This window comes from Balaenoptera physalus, assembly GCF_965194825.1.
Source record: "Balaenoptera physalus genome assembly, chromosome: 1".
Taxonomy (NCBI): Eukaryota; Metazoa; Chordata; class Mammalia; order Artiodactyla; family Balaenopteridae; genus Balaenoptera; species Balaenoptera physalus.
The window spans coordinates 186,803,320-186,818,759 of NC_138882.1; the positions used below are offsets into that span (position 1 = coordinate 186,803,320).

Below are 15,440 nucleotides of genomic sequence, written 5' to 3' on the forward strand. Positions count from 1 at the left end.
ATCCCTCTGCATGAATAATGTTTTTAGAAACACATTCTCTAGGACACATTACATATTACAAAGATTATTCAGAGTCTTCTGGGTAGACTACGTTACATTCTCTTGACACACAAATTGGGAAGGTTAGAGGAGGAGCCAGAATTGAAGCTGATGATATCTGAAAAGCCCTGGCTCCTAAGCAATGGCCTTGAGACTCACAAGCAACAGCCTGGGAATACAGAGAGCAAGCAGAGCTGACGTGTCCTTGTCCCTCCTTCGAGAAGTACAAGGCAGATAGAAAGTCCATTTATACACCCTGAGGAGAGACGAACCAAATACTTCGTACACTAAGAAAATCCATCTTCCCATGACACGTTTGCAGACCAGATGGAACAGTTAAGTATTCATGAACTATGTGAAGTCCAGCCAAAACTCCCCAAAGAAACCACACTGAAAGAACTGGGGCTGAGTTGAATTTGGATGACAATGGCTTGTGGAACAACTAAGGACCATGCAGTTGGCCATCACAATCTCCCCAGCTCTGAGGAAATCAGAGCTCCATGGCGAAGCATTAAATAAGGAAAGAAAACATCGTTAACAGAGAACACACTGACTCCTCTTTCTTCAAGAGGCTGGGTATTCAATTCTCTTCTACTTTATAGTACAGGGCCCCCCTTTAAACACTTGCTTCCACGTGGGAGCCTGCCCTCCCTCTCTTCAAGAATATATCCAATCTATCTCTAGATTTAGAAAACTGAAAAGATGTTCTTAAAGATCCAGACCAAAAGTCCAATCAATTAAAATGTTCTGATGAGTAAAACACAAACTGACCAATGGCCACTCCTGATGCATCTTCAGGTGCCCCAGTTCATGTGCCACATGACCAGAACTTAGGAATTGCATACTGCAGGTCCTTCCTCTCCCACAATGGTGAAATTAGAGCTCATATTAAGAGCTCAGCGTTTTGTGCCAGAAAAAATGTCCCTTCCAAAGACTAAAACAGAACTATAGAAGACAGTCAGAATTTCCTGTAGGTTTTTCCATAGAAAATGATGGTTCTACTTGAATTTCTCAATGAAACATGGCTCTGTAGGTCAAAGGTGATTTAGTCAAACATCTGTAGAGAAAAATCTTACTTTGTCCGAAGCATGGGGGATCCACTGAAGAGCCCATCCAGTCTTCCGACGTGGCTGAATCTATTTCCTTGTCCTGTTTACAGTAATCTGCCATCCACGATTCCTTGGTACTTACATATTGGTCTAGAAAAAAGTCCCCAAAGATAATTAAGAACAGAAGTAGAAAAGATTGGGTGTTCAAGTCAGATGACTTCAATTCAGCAAAACAAGCTTTTATCGAATGTCTGACTAAATGCTAGGCACCACACTGGATCCTGAGAAAGCTGGTCCCCTGAAGAACCTCGTGCTCCACTGGAAGAAATTAACATTAACAAAACAACCATCATCACACTATCCCACAATGTGAAAGGAGCTAAAACAAAGATACAAATAAAATGCTATGGGAGAACATAACAGGGGAAGATTTATTCTGCTTTGGCAGAAGTGGAAGAATACACACCAAAGCGCATGGCAATCTTCAGAGAGGTAAGGACCTTTGTTCTGGGTCTTGAAGAATAGGTAGGGTTACCAATAGGATTAGGGATACAGGGACGCTCCAGGCAGAGAGAACAGCATATGCAAAGACTTCAAGACATGAAAGTACATGGCACGTTCAGGGAACACTGAATACTTTGGTGTGACCTGGTACAACATACTGGGGTACAGGGACATAGCAAAGTCTAGAAAAGAGAACAACTTGCTTTGTGAAGAGCATGACATGCCATGCTAAGGGGCAGGGTTTGGAGACAGAAAGACCAGTTAGGAGGCTATTTAAAAAACCACCAAACTCAGCAGGCTGAAATCTAGCTGTCAACTGTCCAGGAGTGGTTTTACTTTTTTGAGAGGAGAATTATAACGGGAAGAGCAAAATAATTACACACCACACTTGGATAAAGACCTTTTATACTAATTAAAGTACTACACTTTTTATTTATTTTTTTAAATTAATTTTTATTGGGAGTATAGTTGCTTTACAATGTTGTGTTAGTTTCTACTGTACAGCAAAGTGAATCAGCTATACGTATACACACATCTCCTCTTTTTTTGGATTTCCTTGCCACTCAGCCATAAAAAGGAATGAAATTGGGTCACTTATAGAGTACTATACTTTTTAAAACAAGAATGATTAGTTTCTGTTTTTCAGCTCCAATATTTAGCTACAGAAATGATATTTATTTAAACACTAAGAGGTCACAGCAATTGTTTCTGGGTTTCAGCACAATTTTAGGAAGAAGGAATTAAAGGTTAAAAAAAACCAGTTTTACCACTGACAAGAACACTTTTTGGAAGATATTTTTAATTAGATACTCATCAGAAATATCAATAGAACTCTTTTGAGGTTAGCTCTCGTTTACTATAGCTTTTCAAAGAAGAGTCCCAAACTTTATCTAAACTTCCAGATGAACAGATTATATAAGAAATAACATGGGGACCAAAATAATATGGAAGAATCATGAGATCAACTAACTATTACGTTGGTGAAATTAATGAAATGTGTAAAGGTAAAACAGTGGTTTTAAAATCTGGGGATCAATGAACTTACAGTCTCATTTCACAATACATTCTCTCCATCTTAGTCGGACATGGAATAAGCCAATGAATATTCTATGAGCCTCAACCCAACACATACACTGAAGAAAGTTCATAGATTTTCAATACAGTATGCCCTCCATATCTGTGGGTTTTGCAGCGGATACAGAGGGCCAACTGTATTCATTGTACTAGGCCATTTTATTACAAGGGACTTGAGCATCCACAGATTTGGTAGGGGGTGGTGAGGGGTATGGGGTGTGGTGCTGGAACCAATCCCTTTGGATACTGAGGCACAACTGTAGTATGTGTTATCTATCACTCAGAGATAACTACAGTGTTACAAAAAATCAGATCCTGTAGATCAGTAACTCAAAGAGTTGAGTGTAGTTTTCATAGTGAAAGTAGGCACTACCTGACTGTATGATAATGTTACTCTTCTTTTGATATAAAGACAAGTATAGAGACAAGATTCTGACACACTACATCGAATCCAGGAGTGTACATTTCAGTGTTGTCAAAGAAACTTTCAGAACACACACCATTAGCTTGGCAACCCTTTAACTCAGTGATTTTCAGAGTTAGGTCAACATGATACTTGATGGGAAACAGCACAAGCAACCTACCCTGCTACAGACAATCAAAATTATATCTTTTAAGAATTATTCTGTGTATAGTCTGAGAGAAATGAATCTAAACTCACTTCTAGGACATTTAATAAGTCCCAGTGACCAAGCATCATGGGGAGAAAGTTCGTCATGGACATGAATGTTTCCCATGTAGTCTAAGCTCTTGCTTGATCACTGAGAGGATTAATATGGGATGCCACCTCCAGAGCTATGGGTTGAGAAGCATTATGAGGCCAGGTTAGGGTTTATCAGGAAAGCAGCCATGATGAGTAAACTGTCTGGTATGGGCCCAAGTACTTGCTAAACCAGGATTAACAGTCTTCCAGACAAGGGACTTACGCACAGAAAGGTACCAATGTTCTAAAGACAGCTTTCCACTCACCAATTAGTACAGAGGTGATATTGATATCCAAACGGTGTTTGGCCTTGGCTTCCAGCTTCAGCCGAGGAGGATGGAGACGACTAGCTGCCTGCTGTTGCCAGGATACAGAGCACGGCCAGGGCTCAATAAATGGCTCCCAGCCTAAAAGAACACAGGAAATAAGACATCTGCTCAGCAGATATCAAGAGTTTACAGGGGAACACCATTCACAAATGCTCAGCAAGGACATACTATAGCTAATAGCTTTCTATTTCCAACTTGATTTCACAATGGAAACACCATCTTTAGCTGCAGGTCACCTTACAAATGTCTGTGCTGTCTCAAGGACATGAGTACAAGAGCACACATGCACCCCAACCATGGTCTCCCAGAGGTGGGAGGAAGGAAGGCAGGGGGTATGTGCCCTCTTCTATTTAAGAGCAGGCAGGACCTGTTTTTGATATATTCAAGTAGAAAAAAGTGTCTCAGACTCAGGTTGGAAGAATAGTGTCAGCGGCTGAAGTAACTATTAAATTTGATTACCCTGCTTACATCAAGAACCCATTGGCTGAATAAATAGGTATACTTGAAATTCATTAACTTAAATTTTTCCAAATTTTTATTTTAAAACGTGTCATATGTACAGAAGTTATATATAAACAACATACATGTATGGTTTAAAGAATAAAATTACTGCAAGCTCTCACGTACTCACTATTCAGCTTAACAGAAAATTATATGTGCCTTTGAAGCCCCTGAGTACCACTCCCCACCAAACCTCTTCCACCCGACTCCAACTAACCATTAGCTTGAATTTTTAATCATTTCCTTGCTCTTTATACTTCTACCACCTATGCATACATTTCTTAAGAATACATAGTTTGTCCTGTTAGGGATCTTCACATAAACAGAATCCAACAGTGTGTATTCTTTTTTTTTTTTCATTTATTTATTTATTTGGCTGCATCGGGTCCTAGTTGCAGCACGCGGGATCTTTCGTCGTGGTGTGTGGGCTCTTCCTTGTGGCGTGTGGACTTTTCTCTAGTTGTGGCACGTGGGCTCTAGAGCACACGGGTTTAGCTGCCCCACAGCATGTGGGATCTTAGTTCCCCGACCAGGGATCGAACCCGCATCTCCTGCATTGGAAGGGGGATTCTTAACCACTGGACCACCAGGGAAGTCCCTGTGTGTATTCTTTTGCAAGTTTCTATTTTTGCTCAATAGCATTCTTTGAGATTCACTCACATTGATGCCATGTAGCTGTGGTACATTATTTTCACCACTGAACTGTAATCCACTTACAAACATACCAGTTTATTTATCTATTCTACTGCTAAGAGACATTTCACTGGATTCCAGTTCTGCCGCTATTAGGAGGACCACTCTGGAAGCAGTCTTGTACTTGTTTCCTAGTACTCACAGACAGGAGATTCTCTAGGGTACAGATCTAGAAGAAGTATATTGAAGGATTGCCGAGTATGCTTCTAAGTCATGTCAAACTGTTTTCCAAAGTGGTTGTCCCAATTTACAATTCTGACAGCAGGAAATAAGAGTTCTAGGGCTCATATCTTCACCATACTTAGTAGTGTCACACTTCCTTTTTGCCAGTCCATTGGGTGAGAAAAATGGTATCTCACTGTAGTTTTAAAGACAACTTTTCAAGGCCAGTTAATTTCTAACAGTTTTCTAAATACCCTCCATCAGCCATAGATGAGGCGATTTACCAACACAAATCCAATCCAACATGTAGCATAATGTCGGTACATTCATCTCCTCACACCATTTAGCACTAGTGACATGAATGTGTTCATGCAACTTTAAAAGTAAGCAATAATTGCTTTGGGAAAATAAATGATTCTCAAAAAAATAGCTACCATATGCCCTGTAAAACTTTCTCTTAACTAGCAAGGCTTGGGCCATTATTCTAAAGTTAAACATTTTGAACAATTAGGAAATAAGAGTGTTGCCTTTAAGTGAATCCAGATCAGAGAGGGGAGAATGTTAACTAACATATAAAATCGAATGTGACACGTACTCTAGAACAATCAGCAGCAGCACAACACACTGGAAGCTTAACTTTCCAATGACATCAAGGGAGCAACCCCTCTTCGACACAACTTGGTTTACTCCACCCACACCTATGAAGAACTCTCTTAAGGCAAAGAACGTCGCAGCTCAAACTATTCAGCCCTGATACAGGATGGTTCCTGAATGTCCATCTGTATAGGCCCTTACCTTGGTCTTTCCAATGGAAGGAAGGAAACCTGAAAATGCCTTGTAGTATATCCAAGTTTATGTCTCTGGAAGAACAGCTTGCCCTGATCAACTGTGTCCTGCTCTAGGGAGTAGGTACGGCAGGTTATACATTGTCACTGACTCAGTACTCTTCTAATGAGACAAACAAGTCCAATAGGGAGTGAGGAGGCCTGAAGTTTAAAATGCTTATGGGCTTAAATCTCACTTGAAATTTAGCTACTATCAGGGCCAGACAAATGATCCTTCACAATTGAGCAATTTCATGTTCTGAAATGAGCCAAACTCCAGGATGAAAAAGAATTAACTACCAAAACTTCTTTTTAAAGAATTCAGTTGTGACTTATCAAATATATTCCTGGAAATATGAAAAGTCTGTATCTTTTGTGCTTGTGCAGTCACTTATTTTTCATCTTTCCCTGTCCTATCCCACCCCTTTGCCTCATGTAAAATTTATGTAGAAATAGGCCCAGGCAAACGTCGAAGTGTATTTTTTAAATCTCATGATAATTATACTGACCTGAAAGAGCACGGTTATAATAATCTCCAGAAAGGGTGAAGTGGGCATAGCCTTCAGGGCTAGTTCTTACATGCTGCAGAAAATTCAGACCTGCAATGAAAGCAAATCTTATTGCAGTGGTAGGGCGGGAACAACCAAAACTTTCTTTTGCTGACAAATCATATAAAAGAGATGTTAGAAAAACAAACACATAGATACAGAGAACAGAGTAGTGGTTACCAGAGGGGAAGGGACAGGGGCGAGAGCAGGGGTGATCAACTGTATGGTGATGGATAGAAACTAAATTTTTGGTAGTGAGCACACGGTAATGTATACAGAAATGGAAATATAATACTGTACACAAGAAACTTATAAAATGTTATAAACTGATGTTACCTTAATAAAAATAAAACAAAGAGATGTTAGTTATAGCTTCCACTGATGATCTTATAGGAGAACACACAGATGTATCAAAATTTGATATTTTGTTCATCATGGTTTTTTTTTTAATAAATTATGATTTTTAAAAATACTCCATTAAAATATCATTTATCTTAATTACTGAGTTCTGTGGTACCCCTTTAAATGCTGTGAATGAGGTAAATGCCTCATTTGCCTCCCCACCAATGCCAGCCCCAGCATCCAGGTGTATCTCAAGCCTGTGGGAACATTAAAAAACATACTTCTACCTGAATATCTGAAAAGAAGGTACAGTAATGAGAACAGTCATGCCTTCATAAATATTAGCTCAAAATTTCAAGATTACCGTAGAAAAATAAGAAATAATTATTTTCTGCAGAAAAGATCCTCATGGAAACAGTCAAAATTCCAGTTGTTAGTTTCAATCAAGTGGCCCTTGTGGTGCCTAGAAGCACAGGGAAAAGGAAAATCTCCACAATGTGTAAAAGGTCAAATTAAATCCCCAGAACCAACTTTTCCTTGAAGGGAAAAGAGGCTAGCAAGATCAAAACAAAAGAAAATTAAAAGTAAACACAGCAGTGAGAGTCTCCTTTACTCTCCTCAGAAGCCTCATCTGACACAGCTTGCAAAGACGCGACTGAGGATAAAGCCCTCCTGCCCTGGTCTCCACTCTGCTGAAGCACAGCTCTCAGGTGAATAGGGTTTCACCACCTACCCGGCCTACAGAGGAGACGCTGGTGAGTGTTTTTTAATTTTCAAAAGACATACAGCTTAGAAACATTACTTTCTAAGCTTATCTTTTAAATTCCTTTAATAACAGTACTCCCTACAATCTTTAGATACACGAAAAGATAAACAAAATGGAGAGATCAGGGATTATTTAACTAGAGCTGTTAATAGAAGAGAAATTTCATCAATGACAATTTCTATTATTCCCCAGCCATGGTCTGAAGGCCACATATGGCAAATAAATACATGTTTCTTTAAAATACAAATAATGGAAAACATATGTAAAACCATTATCTAAATTTCTCCCATTCTATTAAGTACGGGAGAGCATGAACAACACGAAGAAAAGACGGCGGTTCACTGCACATCTTCTCGATGAACCTGAGGGTCGGGCGCGCACTCACGGGAGAAGGTGAGCTCAGCGAGAGGGACGTCGCGGTCCATGCAGTCGTCGATGAAGCAGATGCACACGCTCTCGGCTTTCATCTCCACGCCCGAGATCAACCGTGCCGGCGCAGCCACCTGGCTCTCTCGGCTGTTGGAGGCCAGGTAAAGAGACGTCAGGGGCTCAGCATTCTTGAACAACCAACTTGCTGCCTTTTTCAGTTGACCTGCAAAGAAATTAAAAGGTGATCAGTTCAATCCGTTCCCACAGCTACTCAAGCAAATCAGAGAGGAAACAGAGAAATACATTTGATAGGGACCTACTGGACAGCCCAAGAGAACCTTAATGCCAGACAGACATAACAAAGAAAAAACAGCACAATAATAGGAATCCTGCTCTTTAGCAAACAGAACAAGGCCCTCTTTGCTGCACACCTCCGCTCAAGTTTACCGCACCTTTCATGACCTGGCTCAAAATGTCTCCAGGAAGCCATCCTTCCTCTACTGTGACATCTGTTGAAGGAGAGGAGAAAAGAGGAAAGGAGAGGATCCAACATTCCAGGTGCCACTCGGTACTATAATACTTAACCTTCCCTATGCAGTCTTGCATATCCTGATGTGCTGCTTTGTTAAGTGTTCTCAAATGCCTTACGTTGTACATACTTTGTCTTCTCAACCATGTGTGTAATATAAAGCTATTAAATAACACCCCCTGAACACAACCAGATTGCTAAAGCTAAAAAAGAACAGAACAGAAAAAAGAAAAGCAATGCAACCCCACACTTATAAATTACCAGAGGCCAGTGCATGTAACAGTGGTAAGTGGTTAAGGGCATGGGCTTTGGAGCAAGATGGCCTGGCTTCTGATCTTGGCACTTACCAGATGTTGGATCTCGGACAAGTTACTTGATCTCTCTATGCCTGACAGCACCCGCTTACAGGACGGACATGAGGAGGAAACAAATGAGTATGTGGGAGGTTCTCAGATCAGAGCCTGGCATATAACAAAGGCTCTATAAACATTAGTTGGTATTATCATCTTCATTATTGATGGAAATAAACCTTAGTTACTAAAGAAATAAAAATTAAAATCCAAAAGGCTCTTAGAAATTTTTCGAACGTGTTTGAATTGTTAAAGAAAGAGTAAAAAGTAGGAAATGTAAACATTAAGGGGTATGAAGTTAATTAAACCAAAAAGCAATGATGACTAGGTAAAAACAAAACTGAGGAACACAAGATAACTAGGTCTACCTTCATTTTCTCCAGAGGAAAAAGACAGGTAATGCAAGCAATTGTGATGAAACCACGTAAGTGGTCAAAGTTTAACCTGGTACAATCCTTTTAGAAAAAGATTTGTCAATTCAAGCAAAGAGCCTCAAAAATATATCTACATTCTCTGATCCAGTTTTTACAATATTAAGTCTCACTACCAAAGAAATAGTTAAAAGATGTAGACAAAAGTTCATACACAAAAATATTACAGAATTGTGTATGATAATGAAAGAATGAAAAACAACTTAAGAATGGTTAAATCATAATGCATCCTCTGATCAATGTAAAAAAATCAACGTTGACAAATAATTTTAATGACATGGGAAGACGCTGCTATTAAGTATATATTATAATAAAATTGTAATTATAATTCTATAAAATTGTATTTGCAATACTATCTACCAACATGTATAATATTACGTGTGTGTGTGTGTATATATATACACACACACACACACACGTGTGTTGGATACATGGGCATACCTCGTTTTATTGCACTTTGCTAATACTGTGTTTTTTACAAATTGAAGATTTGTGGCTACCCTGTGTCGAGCAAGTATACTGGCACCATTTTCCAATAGCATTATTTAATTAAGATATGTACATTTTTAAGACATAATGCTACTGCACACTCAACAGACTACAGTATAGTGTAAACCTAACTTTTATATGCACCGGGAAGCCAAAAAATTTGTATGACTCGCTCTATTGCGATATTTTCTTTATTGCGGTGGTCTGGAACTGAACCCCCAATATCTCCAAGGTCTGCCTGTATACAGTACATAGAGAAATAAAAAGAGAGAATATACATGCAAGTATCAAGACTGGGAAAAAATACAGCTTTTGCTGTATCTCTGATTTGAAGAGAAAGGGGAACAAAGAGGGAGGTGGAGAGGTAGTGTGATGCAGTGGAAAGAACACAGGCACACCTGGCTTTAAACCCATCCCAGCCCCACATTAACAGGTGGCCTGAGACGAGTTTATGTACCCTATCTGAGCCGGTTTCTCCGACTGGAGTGAGGGTAACGACGCCTGCCTCCAAGGGTGTGAGGCTTCAACAAGCAGCAGGACTAGGCCCAGAGGAGCTCAATAAATGGCCATGCCTACCAGCGTCACCGCCATGACCACTCCCACTAGCAACAGTGCTAACATCTACAGAGCACGTGCTGTGTGTCAGGTACCTTCTCATGTCCTTTGCATAGAGCGACGTCTTTATATCAAACCTCTGAGGGATATCCTCTTATCCTCACTCTACAGATAAGGAAGCACGGGTACAGAGACATGAAACTTGCCCAAGTCACAAACAAGTAGCCAGCAGGTGGCAGAGTAAGGATCTGAAGCCAGGCAGTCAGCTCCAGAGCCCATAGCCATGTCCACTATAAAATCCTGTGTCTCATTATTACCGGCCCAAGATTGTCTTCAGCCCACAGAAAATCATGCAGGGTCTCCAAAACACACTCCAGCTCATGGAAAGATAAACATTAGCAAACATTACCGTTTATCAAGATAAACAGCTGATAAAGGAAAGTCTTATTCAAATTACCTTGACACACCAAGAGAGCTTTGCGGCAGTCATCCATGCCAAACCCCAGCTCCTGCAGTCTAGCCAGTTGTAACTCTAGGGGGGGAAAATGGTGTATATATTTTTGTAAGTAATTTAATGTAAATTAACCCACAGGCTAATTGAAGCAAAAAAGAACCAAAAAAAAACAAGAAAAGAAATTCAGAAACTGGGGACTCAAACACTGCACTGCTATAGGCAAAAGTAAGCTCTTAATTAGAATTTATCAACTGTACCCTGAAATTTTTAAGTCTTTTCCCTATATTGGCTGTCTTTTAAACGCTTACAACTGAAACAGTATTATTATCCATATAACTTTGGAGGAAAGCTTGAAGTTTAAAACTAAACCTTAGCATTATCCATACCTCTGAAAGAAACTGTAAAAGGAAAAATACTGTAGGCTAGAACAGTTGGTTTGGGCTGTTTATTTTTAAATTAAAAAAAATTAGACAGTCATACTTAAGACCTACAATTATACTTAATGACACAATTATACCCTAAACAATTTAACTGTGCAAAAGAAATTCTGAAAAGTTAAAAAGAAGGGGAGTTTTGGGAAGACTCAGTGGGTTTTATGGTTAATACCTACCCAGGACAGGGTCTAAGGTGTGTCTTGTCCCTTCTCTGATTTCCTCTCCCCTTCGAGATGCACCAGGAAGGTAACTGCTGAAGGAGTTAGCGTCCAAGGCCACTGTGTCTGGTACTGCAGCATTAGCTTGCTCTGGGATGGATTTTGCAATGGCAAGAAACAGCTGAACATCATTATAGGAGAGTCTGATATCCAGGGCCTGTAACTGAATCTAACAAAATTTAAAAGGTGGCAGTTTTTAAAGTTGCACTTGCTTTTGTGTCCACACCTCTTACAGGTATCACTCTAATTCAAGTTCTAGAAATCCAACAGACATTTCTCATTTTGAAGACAGGGGAGATCTTGAAATTAAGCATTAATAGCCATGAGGTAAAATGTCTCAGCTGTGAGGTCAAATGTCACAAAACTGTACCAAATAAAAAATACCAAGCAAGGAAAATTACTAGAGCACTTAATACTTCAGTAGAATGATTTTCATACAAGCATATTAATCATCAAAGCAGAGGATCAGAGAATGGCTCTGGTGGAGACAGGATCACCTATTAGCAACACTCTGTTAATCCATTTTGCTTTGATCTATTTAATTTTTTTAAATCTCTGACCACCCAACAACATTTCTCTCTCCTTTATTCAAACAGAACTTTAAATGAGTCATGTTCTACATTAATATTTCTGTAAATCTGGTCTTCCTCAGACAACAGCAATTCAGCCACCACTGGTAAAAGCAGTACAGACACCAACACAAGACCACTTTAAAATGGGATGTCTGTTTGAAGTCTGGGTATAGTGCTCTATTTATTATTTATTTTTCATTTTTTTTTGAAGCCCGAAAATCAGAATGCCTTTTCTCTCTCTTTCAAACCTCCTATGGTTCAAATGGATTACTAATTAATTATTCCCCCTCTACCAAAGAAACAAAACATCAAAGTCTTAAGCCGTCCTGGCCTGGCTTCACCTGCTCTGCTTCTCCTCCCCTCTCCTCCTTACTGCCCTATAGACTTCTTTCTTCTAGTGAGACCTCCCTCGGTCTCAGGTCTGCGGGCCATTTCTGCCCCTGACTCTGCTGCTTCCTAATTTGCAATGCTCTCCTTCTCGGCCTATTTACATCCTACCCCTCTGATCAGACTCACTTTTAGCTTCACTCACAGTCAATATTCCTAACTCTGCTTTCTGTAATGTTTTATAGAACTTCAAGATCACACCAGACAATTAAAAGGTCTTTTATCCTCCACAAGACTGAAAGATCTTCTAGGGCAGAGACACTGTCATATTTATTTATTTATTTTTATTTTTTTTAAATATATGTTTTTTTTGTTCTGTTTTGTTTTTTTATTTATTTATGGCTGTGTTGGGTCTTCGTTTCTGTGCGAGGGCTTTCTCTAGTTGCGGCAAGTGGGGACCACTCTTCATTGCGGTGCGCGGGCCTCTCACTATCGCGGCCTCTCTTGTTGCGGAGCACAGGCTCCAGACGCGCAGGCTCAGTAGTTGTGGCTCACGGGCCCAGTTGCTCCGCGGCATGTGGGATCTTCCCAGACCAGGGCTCGAACCCGTGTCCCCTGCCTTGGCAGGCAGACTCTCAACCACTGCGCCACCAGGGAAGCCCCATATTTATTTTGTATTTGCTGAAGTAACAAAAATGTTGTTGAGTTTGGCAGAGTAAATAAGTAGTTCACGCAAAGGAAAGTGTTTGAGAGTGTCTCAGTGTGTTACACAGATTTGTCATCATTACCTCTAAGACAGGTGGGAAGTCTTCACTATTGAATGCATCCATCAATCCTGAACTATTCTGATAAGAAGAATTCCCCACCAGCTCCACTTGAATTTGTACTGGATCAACAATTGAAAGAGCTGTGTCTTGCTCATTTCCTAGTCGGCATGAAAACACCTAGAGAATGAAATGCAATATGGCAAGAATTAACGTCTGACTTAGGAAGAGTCTAACCATCAGGAGAAAAAGAGACTATCTCAGAAGCACTCAGCCCGATAATATCAAGAAACCCATAACAACCATTGACATGAACACTGTGGAGAGGGAGGCTGACGCTCTCACCCACTGCCAGGAGCACAGTGGCTCGCCCGTGGGAAAGGCAGTGTAGCAATAGGTAACGAGAGGCTTAAAAATATCACACCCTTTGATCCAGTAATCCTACTTCTTACTAGGAACTAGCCCAAGGAAATAATGCAAAACATAGAAAAATTCACTGAACCATTATTTAACAGTTAATCAAAAAATTAAGAGCAACCAAAGTTTTATCATATCTACTCGGTGGAATATTTTGTGGCCATTTAAAAGGAACAGTTTAAAAGACCATATGAAACATAAGAAGACAGTTACAATATAGGTTATGTGAAAAAGCAGCCCAATCAAAATAATATTACGCCATAACTATAAGGAAAGAAACACATCAAAATGTCAAGAGAGATTATGTAAGGTGGGATAGGTGATTTTTTTCCCCTCCCCTTCCCTAATTTTATGTAATATAGTTGTTACTTTCACAACTGAAAATAAATACATTAATTTTTGAAGCTAGGTGAAAGGTACACAGGGGTTCATTAGATTATTGTTTACTTTGTGTATGTTTGAAATGTTCTATAATAAAAAAAAAAAAACGTATTTATGGGGAGAGAAAAGGGAGGGAGGACTCCCATTCTAGGACCAAATTATGTTACACGCTCAAGAAGACAGAAGAAAGCATTGCTTTGGTCTCCCTTGCTCCCTCCCCGCTTTTTGGCATTTTCTAGTGCTACTGAAAAACATGCGACACCAAGGTCCTCTGCTGTATTCGAGTTTAACTCATTTTGCTTTCTTTATAAGTTCTCCCCCAATGATGTATTAGGGTGGTCTTAAAATTCAGATCCAATTGTGCTGCCTAAAGAACAAGATTGAAAGGAATTTCCAGGAATCTCAAATATTTTGCCATGTAGTTTTTCTAAGGCTTTGGAGCAGGAAAGTTTCATTTTCCTTTTTCCTTCAGGGGCTTCTGCTACACAAAACCCAATTGTACCTGACAGTTCATTAATTAATCACTAAACTTTTCCATTCAAAGCTGGTATTGTGGTGGCTTGGAAAGCAGACGAATCGCAATTTCATGACCAACTCACATCACACCAGCATGCAAATCCCTCCTCTCACACTGAGGTTTCTTTACATGAGAGAAACAAGTGGTAGAGAAAGAAAATCTCTACAGGTTTTATTCAGCTATTTCTGACCAGAAAAAAAAAAAAAAAAAAAAACAGAAGTTCCATATGCTGCTGACAGTGAAAATAATTTTTGTTCGTTCAACCTCTGAAATACCACTGGAAAGAACTGGGCATGAAAAAGCTTAATCATAAATGGGAAGGAAATGATGAGTATCCCTGGCCAAATATTCTACTATACTAACAAGAGGAATGTTAGCTGAGATCAGTGACTTAAGAACATCTGACAGAGACAATAATCTACCTAGTTTCTCCTTCTGTCTCCACACATCCTGGCTTAAAAAGAGGCAGAGCAGTTTTTGCTTAACATTGTATAATGTAATTTTCTGGCTACAAAAGCCATCCCAGTGCAAATTAGCTCCTTCGTGAGATCAGATCAGAGCCACAAGCACCTCTATTAGAGACTCAGTCCTTTAGGTCAGGCCTGACTCTCTAGACGTGCCCTTTTATAGATCAGATATTCCCAGAAGGATAACAGAGAAAGTCCTTAACACTTTTATAGACAAGTTTCCATGACCATAAAGCTCTAGGTCTTCGGAGGGACAAGCACTCAACGTGGGGAAGGGGATACAGAAGAAACAAGGACCCCTTCCTCACCTTCACAATTCGCCAGGGCCTAGACCTGCAGAACTAGAGGACACAACAAGGAGCCCGGCGGGGTAATGGGGACTAGAAGAGTTCCCTCGAACTTTCTGAGGAAGGGAGGGTGAGAGAGAAAGAGGTAAAAGTCCCTGCACACATTCAAAGCCTGACACTGGGGGGCTGAATTCACACATTAGAATAACCTGGTAGATTTGAGGAGAAAATGAAGAGAAGAGGACAAGGGCCCTCCAATCCCATTAATTATTTCCCTGAATGAAAGTTTAGAAGGTAAAATCCTCCTCCAGATGCTTTTCTCTTGAGCCAAACATTTAGTGTTTC

General features: G+C 39.9%; 1 protein-coding gene across 12 annotated transcripts in view; it reads right to left on the bottom strand.

Moving 5' to 3' along the window:
- Positions 1-15,440, bottom strand: part of VPS13D (vacuolar protein sorting 13 homolog D) — a 253,994-nt gene that overhangs the window by 157,447 nt on the left and 81,107 nt on the right. For all 12 annotated transcript variants that reach the window (XR_014251756.1, XM_082416950.1, XM_082416945.1 and 9 more), the window contains 7 exons: positions 13,051-13,206; positions 11,322-11,532; positions 10,715-10,789; positions 7,920-8,126; positions 6,388-6,477; positions 3,636-3,776; positions 1,116-1,238 (listed from right to left, as the gene is read on the bottom strand). Coding sequence is in view for 11 of the 12 variants with exons in the window: in XM_082416950.1 (XP_082273076.1) it covers positions 1,116-1,238; positions 3,636-3,776; positions 6,388-6,477; positions 7,920-8,126; positions 10,715-10,789; positions 11,322-11,532; positions 13,051-13,206 (1,003 nt within the window). In the remaining variant the exon portion in view is untranslated. The remainder of the gene's footprint in view (positions 1-1,115; positions 1,239-3,635; positions 3,777-6,387; positions 6,478-7,919; positions 8,127-10,714; positions 10,790-11,321; positions 11,533-13,050; positions 13,207-15,440) is intronic.